Below are 10952 nucleotides of genomic sequence, written 5' to 3'. Positions count from 1 at the left end.
AGTTCTTTCGGAAAAATATTTTTGAAAAAAAATATTAAACTAAGTTTAAGAATTAAATTATATTTTATTTATTTATTAAAAAATTGAATAAATTAATTGAAAAAAAAATAAAATAAAAAAAAACCCCGCAACTAGTACAAAGCAAGGCAGGATAGATTTTTGGGCACCCAAACCCAATATGGTGAAAGCTTAACCCAATATTAACCCCGAACGCATTTCCATTTCACCCGACTCTGAAAATAAATGCTATGGTCGACTCTCGACGCCGACCCAACCCCGTATATCACAAATTACAATTTTTACTTCAAAGTTTTGAGATGAGATTTTCATAAAAAAAATCTCAAACATTTAAGCATAACACCACGCCCTCCAGTTATTTAAATACATAACCAACAAATATAAAACTTGTTTTTCTCATTTTATCCTTTTGGCCGGAAAATTGCTTAATACATCAAAAAAATAACACTACCTTTTTCTTTCTACAAACATTATCAAATCAAAGTTTAAAGAATGGATCTTTCCTAGGATGTTTCACCAGCCTTTTTTTCATCAGTATGCAATGCGGGACTGTTCTGTTCCTTCTCATCTGCTGCATTATCGACCGTCGGTTCAATGCCATTTTCCACAACAGGTTGAGACGGCAGGTCACCATTTCCGGATGCTGTCTTTTCCTCTCCGTTACCAACTGGTTTTGGGGGTTCTTTCGTTGAAGAGATTGTCAACAGGCGACCAAGTCCTTCATATAAATTCTTTGCGTCCATGATAAGAGCGGCCCCACCAGGATAACAACGACCGAAGCATGTCGCACAGTGTGGGAAAACGACCTGAGAATAGGGGGAAGTTTGTCAGTATGTAAAAAGTTTTGTCAAAAACTTGCATGAGATAGTTTGCCTGATTTCATTATAATGCACCTCAATGAATGCTCGGCAAAGGGAGAGGAAAAGCCCAGATTCGTTTTCTCTGAGCATCCGAGTTGCGTTGTATCTCAATAGGGAGTCAGAAACAGCCTGCAATCCTTTAATTAATTCTTGAGAAAGAACATTCTTTAAACTAACTGGGGCACAAGGACGTAGTTCGTTCATTGCGGCGGAAACACCTAAAAGTAAAATCACCAGAGAGAGATGAAGTAAAAAATGACAACATTGAGCCGTCAAAACCAAGCATAATCGAAAAAAATAGCTTCAATCTAAAAGCTACAATGCCTAATGGCAACCTACCTATCCTCTAAACCCTCAAGACTTTGAAAACCAAGGCTCATTCTCTTTTGCATTTGTACTTGAAACACAAGAATTTTCGGGACGAAAACAGCTTAAACATAAAAGCTAGTAAGGGTCATGCAACCTAACTATACTCCCTCGACAGCTCTAGTGTCATTTATCCTTTGATAGATTATACAAACCATTTGAGAAGTCATCACTAAAGAAAAAGCAAACACGAGTTGAACTTACCATTAACAAACACAGCAAGAGGCGGATGTTCCATCAAATAAGATGGTGGCGTTACATCCTCCTGACTTTCTTCACTGATGCTAGCGGCTGAAAAGCCAACTGCTGGTAATGGAACCCATCGATGCGAATCCAGAACTAACTGGACCCAGAGTAAAAGGACAAGTTAAAGAAGTTACATGGGCAACAACCCATTTAGAGGATTATTAAAAAGAAAAACCCTAACTTTGTGCATATAGTCTGCATACCTGAAAGTTCTCAACTGCTGTATTCATATTCTTAGAGAATAAATTGAGCACTGCCCTGTAAAGTTGTGAAGTATATATAATCAATGATAGGGGTAAAAAGTAGTCAAAAGGAAAATAAAAATGATTGTATATATTTACTCTTCAAATAGAGGAGGAAGCAAGCCTCGAAAATCCAACCCGACCCAACCAAGCCCCATTGCACAATACTGTTAGCAACAAAGATCAAAAGCATCATCACAATCAGATACAACAAATAAATCTGTCACTAAGTTATTTTCCAGATGCTTAATTGCAAAAATATTTTCAACACAGCCTTTTGTTGACTATGATATTATAATAATCAAAAGTTAAATGACTGGTTATATAAGAAACTATTGTAATTTTAAATTTTCTCACCATACACTGATCCAGAATATTTGATAGCGATCCACCTTCTGTTATTTTTGGAAGCATGACTTTAAGAGTTTTAAGGTGTGAAGTAATTTGATGCATGGCCCAACTAAAAATAAGCCCGCCATCATAATTTTCTTCACTTCCAGATGTATCATCAGCAAATATTGCTCGATATTGGTTAACAACATCGAAAAGATGCATTCTGTGACAGCTTATCATCCCTTTTAGATACTCATACGCGTTTCTCTGATCCAAGTCCTCAAGAATTCCAGTGAGCCACGTCTCTCGGCATCTCAAAAACTGAACCAAGAAAAAATGTCGTCAGAAGGGGGAACAAGAAAGTAAAACTGAACAGCGGGATGAGAGAGTTGACCACAATGATAAACAGGCAGAGATAAAAAATTTTACCTGCAACCGCATTTCATACTCACTAAATACTCCTATTCGGCGTAAATATCCAATAATCCGAAGGCATTCTGGTAACTGCAAAATACATAGATCACATGCCTGACTAAAACTCCAACTAAAATCAAGTTTTGCATTCGTTGAACCACTTCCAAACAAATACCTGAATATTTGAACGAAGCTTTTGGAGAAGCTGAGAGAGAAGAGATTGTGTTGTTTGCCTAACTTCTTGAGCCAATGCTTGAATAACAGGTATACTTTCGAGAAGGGGAAAACAAATCTCAGTCAGCTGTCTTCTAATAGTTTATAACAGAAGGATATAATAGGGGTTAACTCACTTGGGGTGCATGGTTGAGAGTTTGCAAACAAAGGCTTCTAAATCAAGAGCTTCATCATAATTTCCATTCCTCACGCATCTGTAGAAAATTGAGTTTAATGAAGCCATTCTAGCATATATGTTCTATAGTACTAAATGCCTCAGCATTTACAATTTGTTCAAGCACTTACGTGTCCATGAGCTGAGGAATCTCAAGCAAATCAAGCAAAGTACTGTGATTTGATAGCAGAGTCTGGTTCATCTTCCTCTTCTCCAAAATTTGTTCTGCAGATTCAATAAATTCTGTGCAACCAGATGTCAGGCTCGGGATCTCAGTAATCTGCAAAGACAAACCCTACCTATTAGCATATCCACAAAAGGAAAGAATTCTATGGATAAAAAAAAAAGAAAAGAAAATCAATGTACCATGAGTTCACCATCTATATACCAAATCAACTAAAAGTTAAATTCAATCCTTCTTTCTCTTTTATAACTTAAGAATTTTTCCGCTTTTCCTTTTGTAACTCCGAGGTTGGCATGAGATTGTTACCCTCCTTTTAAAATTAGAGTAACCTTACATAAATCTCATTGGTCATCAAAATTTACAAGTTCTACCTTCTTTATCTACTCATTGAATCTTGTATATACAATCCCCAGAGAGAAAGTAAACACATCAGGTGGTAGAAAACAGTTCTCATGTAATATTTCATCACATTGGGAGAAATCCAACTGTAAGCCTTCATGCTTTATCGAAAGAAGTTTTCACAACTAATACAAACATCACAGCTAGTGCAAAATAACTAAGCTATTTTCTCTAGATTTTTGCTCTAATAATCATAAGCTAAGACAACCACTCCTAACTCTTGAGATCCAGAAGATAGCCAGGAAACTGCCTACACCACTCCATAAAATTGCAAATCTATTACCTGACTTTAGAGCCCCACAGCTAAAACTTTCCAAGTGAAACTTTCAAGAGTGTTCAACGCTCCTTGAAAACAATTATGCTCCGTTTGCGAACATGGATTTGAGTTTCATTTATTATATAAATGCTAAGAATGAAATGCATAGATTATTGACAAATTGGTTGATATTCAATATAACATCATTAGAAAAGTATTCTAACAAATCCAAGGATTTGAGAAATTATTATGAATGTTACATTTCTAACTATTCTACTACTCAATTTACACCGTTGAAATCCAAATCCACATCCAAATTCTAAATTCAAGTTCCCAAAGGCTACCTTATAGAATTTCCTTACTCTTTTCCAATCTTCCAACTAATGTACATTTAGTACTTTCCAAGTTAGTTCGTAATACTCCATAGATCAAACGAAATCTCTGTATTAGACAACAAATAACAAGTAATACAACAAAGAAAAGGAAAAAAAAATGAAAAATTTTAATGATAATAAAGTTAATTACCAGAGATTCGAGATGCTTATCGATAGAAGATAGTTCCTCTTTGATAGCAACCAACGCATCGGCGGCAGAAATGAAAGCGCGGTAATTACCAACAGCAACTTCTTGCATTTGCCTCTGAATCCTTTCCGCATCAACTCGAAGAAGTTCCGGCTCCTTTTTCCGTTCAACAAACACGATTCAGATCTCAAAACATATTGGAAAGAAATGAAGAAAAAAAAAGAAACGAACCTTATGGAGGCGATCGAGAGTGAAGGAGAGGAGCTCGGACACGTAAGGCTGTTGAGAGACGGAAGCGAGAGGGAGAACACTGGCCATGGCGGAGGTCGGTGACGCCGATGAGGTGACGCCATCATCGCCGTTCCCTAGTTCCATTACCATCGTCAATTAAACAGATCCACAATCTGTTCTAAACGGATATTTGCAATTTTCTTTCTATAGCTTTAGTCTCTGCTAGAGCTTTGTTTCAGGTTCGGGTTTTTTTTTTGGATCTGAAAGATTATAGTTTACACAGGTGAATTTTCCCAGCATTTCTTGTTTGGACCCGATTTGGATCCGCTCGAATTTCATTGTACGACATTTTTGGCTAAACTATTAAATGAGTCCTTAAACTAGTTTACTTTCGTTAATTAAGTCCTTATACTTTGATTATTTAAATTAAGGGATAAAGTAATATTTAATCTCTGAACTTCGAAATTATTTCAAAATGGTCCCTGCACTTTTTTATTCACTTTAGTCTTGAATTTGGTAGATTTTTTTTTAATTTGATCCCTAAACTTGTGTGATAACATTACGAGATTGTTTCACTTCATCATATGAAAATTTTAAAATACTTTATAATTTATATATAATTTTAATATTTTTGGTCTTTGATGTAAATTTTTTCAAATTATTATGGAATCCAAATTTAGAGACAAAATTAAGAAAAGTTGTAAAATTAATAGGGTATAACAGAAGGTTTAAGGACCTAATTGAAAAATTATCAAATTAAAGAATTGAATTAAATGAAGATAACTCTTATTCAACAGTTTTTTGAAGTTTTATATGGACTAAAAATATTATTAAAAATTTAAAAAATTTAAAAAACACATTTAAAGTTAAATATTCAAATCTAACACATCCTAAGTTTCATGATACCAAATATTTATACATTTTAACATATAATTATAAGCTAAAAAAATTATTTATAACCATATTTGTACACAAGATAAGAGAATCCAATACATAATCTTGAAGAGAAAAATGAAATAGAAATTCTAAAAAAGATCTGCTGTGTATGTGATGGTCATTACAAGATAAGAACTGATCTGGTCTAGATACTGGTTTAACATGATTGAAATTTGGGTACATCAACATGTCCATACCATAAAGGAATCCAAGGTCTCACCGATATTTACCATGATAGCAACCATTACATCCTCAAACCACAGTAAATGCAACACAATCAAAACTAAGTCTGCAGCTGCAATTTAAATCCCTGGTTAGAACTCAACCCGTTAATCATTTTGATCGTTTTGAAGATGGAAAGGGAAATGTGCGAATTGGATTCGCAAGGCTGGAGAGTCGGGTTTCTTGTCATCGAACTTGTAACCTGCAGAAAAAGTTCAACTTATCACCACCCATATGGCACATATGATATTGAAAAAGCAATGATACCAACAATAGGTGGATTGGTCCGACTTTAATATAAGATCACACGAAACCCCTAATAATGAACAGATGCAGATCACATGTTAAAGCATCTAACCTAAATCTGGTTTTGGAAATAATCATTGGGGCTCGGGTTAAGTATAAAGAAAACCCAATAACCAATAGATGCCGGATAACATCACTTAACACTTTCAATGCACTGTTATTCATCTCTCTGTTAAAGTTCTATATGCGATTTTTTCAAGCCTAGATTACCTTGAAGAGCTGCCATGGCTGTCATTGCACATTTTGAGTCGTCAAACTCTACAAAGCATAAAACCATCGCTCTATCTCCCCTCTACGAAGAACATAAATAAAACTAAATTAATGGAATAATCGAATCGAAATATGTCAACATATTGGTATATTAAGCCATTCATCCCCAACACGGGAACCTAAATCAAGAGAAATGATTGAGTGGTGAACTTACACGCCTTGGTTCCTTGTGAACAACTTTGATATCTTTGTAGCCGGTAAATGGACGGAAAAGATCTTTGATGTTAAGTAAAGGAGAACAATGGCATATAATAGTTTAATTTTGCGTGATATCGTGAAGCATGTGTGTTATTTCTTAAGCATTGTTTGAACTTTCTCGGAAAGTTGCTGAGGAATATTTCCATATTCACGAAAGCATGCATGCGAAAATAAAAAGGATACGACCTACTTCTCTCCTCGTACAGTTAGTAGGAAGACCATCAATGAACAAAATGTTCGAATCTCCAACAGCATCTATGTGACCATAACCATTTCTCGCAGAAGCGTTTTCATCTAACGCATCGGGAATGCCAGGCTTTGTGCCCGGTGGACTGTCGTTTCTTTGGTCAACTAAGGTTGAATCTTTTAGAGGAGAAGGATAACCCTTTATGCTAGCTCCAGCCGGTACAGAACCAATACTAGGTTCGGGATGAAGTCCAGAACTTGGACTAATGCCTACAGGAACATCCCGTCTTTGGCCAACGGAACTTGGAATTTCTAACGGAGATGAATAACCCCGAATGGTAGCTGCAGCTGATGCAGTACCAAGACTAGGCTCGGGATGAACTCCAGCACTTGAACTAACGCCAGGAGTATCCCATCGATGGCCAACTAAATTTGGAACTTCCCTAATGGGAGGTCCAGCCGACACACCACCATAACCAGGTTCAGGATGAACTCCAGTGTTTGAATGGATACCTACAGAAGCATTCCATCTTTGAGTACCTAAACTTGGATCTCCGAAAGAAGATGGATAAGCCCTTGTATTTGCTCCAGCTGATAAACCACCAAGGTTGGACTCAGGATAAACTCCAGGATTAGAAATATCATTCACCCCATACTTCCCAGGTTGCATTTGATTTATCTACTCAAAAAAATACCAACACAAAGGAAGGGACATCCAGTTATAAAATGCCAAAGTCATTTACAAAAATGGTATCACACTAGAACTGAGAACCGCCTTACATCGGAAGAAGCAACCTGCATATCAGCATGATGAGACGGCAACGAGGGTGCTTCGGAAGAAAAGTAGCCAGGAAATGCAGACCTCGGAATACTACCTGCTGCAAAAAGAGTCGGACTATCAATAAAACGACGTTAACTTGCTAAAGATCAATACGGAGACAGCACTATGAAGTACCCATATCGAACACTCGTGTAACTTAAAAGAACACCGCATATTCACAATGCAAAGATTCAGCCCCCCCACCCCCCATATGGAAAAATTATCTTTTAGTCCCCAAATAAATGATAGAATTAAAAGTTACTATGTGGTAAAATTGTACTTTGGCCCTCCAAAAAATGAAAAGATTTCTATTTAGTCCTTCCAAAAGTGATGAAATCATAAGTTAATACAAGATAAAACTACACTTTAACCTCACAAAAAAATTATAACTCAACTCCGGCCCGCTAAAAAACTTTCTGGATTAGCGCCTGAAAAGAGTCTAACAGAATTCATAGTAAAATGCAACTCCCATTAAACGAGACCATAATTTCTGATTCTGCAAATCAGAGCTAAACAGGTTCAAACAATATCATATAAAAACACACCCATTACAGGGGAAAAAAGAGCTAAATTCAAATTAAAGAACAACAAAGAGTAAGAATTCGCAATGTCCCAAAGAACAAAATCCTAATAATCAAACAAGTTAACATTCTGGGCTGCAAAAAAAAGTTAAATTTAGGGGTAAAACAAAGTACCTCTATCTGCGGCAGCTAAAGGGTATCTATAATAAGGATCCCCCATATGTTTTTCTGTAACTCTTTAACTAATAGTTTTTAGCTTGAAACCCCGAACCCCTTCGCTTAATTGCTATTTTGCGAATTTGGTGATTGGAGAAAAGGGTGAAGAGAAAAAACTGGGCTTCGTTCGGTTTAGGCGTAAAAGATATATAAGATTCAATTTAGCTAAATGGGCTGTTTTTTATTTAGTTTTTATGGTTTTATTTGCAAATTGGTTCCTAAACTATACCCTAATTTTTAAAATGGTCCTTGAAGGGGTTTTTTGGGGTTATAAGTGGTTGTTAAACTATCAATTTTGTAATTTTATTTTAATTTTTATAAGGACACATGATAATATTCTAAGCTCGTTTGTGGAGGTTTCTTTTAATTCATTGTGGTGTATAAATTAATTATTCTAACAGGATTAGGGATAATAAAACCTGAATTAGTTTATGGATTTTAAACTGAAGTAGTTGAACCAGATTTTTAATATTTTATATTTTCTATGATTTCTTTAATGGCTTGTTAATCGAATCAAACAGACTAATCGGACCGACAAACTGATGGCTTGATCGATTCAACAACCAATCTGATTCTAAACACATTGGAAAGGAGAAGGATTTTTGTTTTTCTAAACAGATTTTTAATATTTTATACTTTCTATGATTTCTTTAATGGCTTGATAATCGAATCAAACAGACTAATCAGATCGACGGACTGATAAGGACTAAAATTTAAATTTGATTGAAGTATAAGTGCTAATACAAACCCAGCAATAGACATTTTCCTTATTGTTTGTATGGTGGAACTAGTTATATCAACTATAGCCTATCATGATGGTGGTAGTGTTGTTGGAATTAGAGAAGATTGATTAGTTCGTATACTTGTTCAAACAAAGTGATTAAATCGACTGATTGGTAGTATAGTTGGTCCTGGTGCGTTTCTACTTATACACAAAATAATATTAGTAGAGGAGGAGGTGATGTGGTGACTTGTAATCGTAGAATGATCAAAGAAGTTGATGAAATGAGAAGAAAAATGAACCCAGAACATGAAATAATTATAAATAAGGAGGATCCCAAATAATAATGTAGTTTTTACTACAATTCAAACAAATCCAAAATAATCCCAAAAATAATAATGTGGCCTTCAAACTCTCAGAAAAAATACTGCGATAAACCTTCTCTATATATTTGAGCCAACTCTTCTTGTTTCAGAAGGATTTCAACTCCAGCACGATCTCTTACCTGCGGATCATCTGAACTCAATAGCTCTCTCCATTTCATGATTTCCTTCACTTTGCTTTGAATCTGATATATGCAAATGCAATAAAAAAACTGTTACTAAATATGATATATGCAAATGCAGTAACAAATGTCAGTTTTTACGATCACCTTTCGATGAGGCCACCTTCGTTTGCCACCACCGTTGCCTTTGCACCATATGTTGTGGACTACAGTTTCGGATAGTCCAAGTTTTTGGGCTGCTTCTTTCCTTGGCAGATGCAAATAATTTGCTAAATCAATTAATCTCATCTCTTTTATTCTCTTTCGCTGTGGTTTAAACAAAATGAATATTTTCAGTAAAAAGAAATCCGAACCCGAACTCGAACTCAACAGCATTAGTTTTGACCTGTTCCGTTAAGGAAATCGAAGACTTTTGATTGTTGTCATTGCTATTGCTGTCAGCTTCGTTAGTTGTTGCAGCAACAACTTGTTCCGTGTTAGAGACCGATGCCTGCCCCAAGTTGTTTGGAATGTCCTCTATAAAACAAATATCATTATATTTTGCTAAATATGTGATTGATACAAGTATATTCGGGGAAGTCGGGTACCTAGGTTCGTATTGGTAGTCGGATTTTCGTACCAATCAAACCCTATGCATAATGCTTCAAAAAAACTAGATCTTGGATCCTTCAGCATTGTATATCCCTCTTGTTTTCTCTTCATGCAATACTCTCTTAGAAACTGCTTCACTTCCAGCAAGCTTTTCCCACGGAAACTGTTCAAAAAGAAAAACCCAATTCAATCCCGTCTTATGTTAATCCAGGACCAATCCCGACCTTTACGATAAGAAAAAAACTAACGGATGTTAAAGAAGAATGAAAAACCCTTACTTGAACACTTCACGAGACACAACTTGGTTACTTTGCGCAACATCAAGAACTGCATGAAAGAGAACTCCAACTAATCTTCCATGTAGTTGAAGTTTCGTTACAATTCCACCTGTACAACAAAGAACAACATAAATCTCTGCTAAAATCAGCCATTTTTACCGAAAATTCAAAAAAAAGAACATTACCATCAAAATGATTAATTTCCCTCAATATTTCGCAACAATAACATTCAAATCCCGGATTTGTTTTCCCTTGATTACTAGTTTCTCCATTGTATTCAACAATGGCTTTCGAAGAAGGAAATGAAAACGGTACATGGAATTCATTTCCCAAGTTCATTTCTGTTTGATCCACTAAAAGACTATCAATATCTAAAGGTTCATCGCTCGTAGGTAATTTGAGGGAAACTGGTTCCGGGATTTCATTTCCCAACTTATTTTCACTCGGGTCCATTAAAAGACTATCAATATCAACAGGAAAGTCATCGTTCGTCGGTAATTGCAGGGGAACGGGTTCCAGGATTTCATTTCCACCCAAATTCGTTTCGATTTTATTACTGGTTTCTCCACTGAACGGATTCGTATCCCAAAGCTCTAAAGAAGTGACATTAATGGCGGCGTTGATTATTTCCATGAATTCCTCTGAATATTGGGTGTCATTAAACAGGTCGGAGTTTGGATCCCCCATGGTGGTTTTCCTTGAAGAGATTGAAAGGAGTTATTG

The 10952-nt window shown here is 35.8% G+C and overlaps 2 protein-coding genes across 5 annotated transcripts; both read right to left on the bottom strand.

The window, feature by feature from the left end:
- Positions 1 to 397: 397 nt before the first annotated feature.
- Positions 398 to 4762, bottom strand: LOC105792955 (conserved oligomeric Golgi complex subunit 8). The gene is made up of 12 exons (XM_012621832.2): positions 4460 to 4762; positions 4232 to 4384; positions 2999 to 3147; positions 2830 to 2907; positions 2655 to 2748; positions 2495 to 2569; positions 2090 to 2386; positions 1832 to 1899; positions 1694 to 1748; positions 1449 to 1587; positions 912 to 1096; positions 398 to 824 (listed from the first exon to the last, which is right to left on the bottom strand). Exons 1-12 carry the CDS (start codon positions 4607 to 4609, stop codon positions 522 to 524), a joined length of 1746 nt encoding a protein of 581 aa, XP_012477286.1. The 5' UTR covers positions 4610 to 4762; the 3' UTR covers positions 398 to 521.
- A 630-nt stretch (positions 4763 to 5392) lies between these two features.
- On the bottom strand, positions 5393 to 8265 carry LOC105792962 (uncharacterized). 4 transcript variants are annotated; one of them, XM_012621840.2, is made up of 6 exons: positions 8093 to 8265; positions 7358 to 7455; positions 6575 to 7256; positions 6348 to 6409; positions 6134 to 6215; positions 5393 to 5819 (listed from the first exon to the last, which is right to left on the bottom strand). In XM_012621840.2, exons 1-6 carry the CDS (start codon positions 8136 to 8138, stop codon positions 5725 to 5727), a joined length of 1065 nt encoding a protein of 354 aa, XP_012477294.1. In that variant the 5' UTR covers positions 8139 to 8265; the 3' UTR covers positions 5393 to 5724. The 4 variants fall into 4 exon arrangements, with proteins under 4 accessions (XP_012477294.1, XP_012477296.1, XP_012477295.1 ...); XM_012621842.2 differs by having other exon boundaries at positions 7373 to 7455; XM_012621841.2 differs by having other exon boundaries at positions 7358 to 7452.
- Between the last annotated feature and the right edge of the window lie 2687 nt (positions 8266 to 10952).

Source organism: Gossypium raimondii, chromosome 8 (assembly GCF_025698545.1).
Source record: "Gossypium raimondii isolate GPD5lz chromosome 8, ASM2569854v1, whole genome shotgun sequence".
Taxonomy (NCBI): Eukaryota; Viridiplantae; Streptophyta; class Magnoliopsida; order Malvales; family Malvaceae; genus Gossypium; species Gossypium raimondii.
This window is presented reverse-complemented; position numbering and strand designations above follow the sequence as displayed.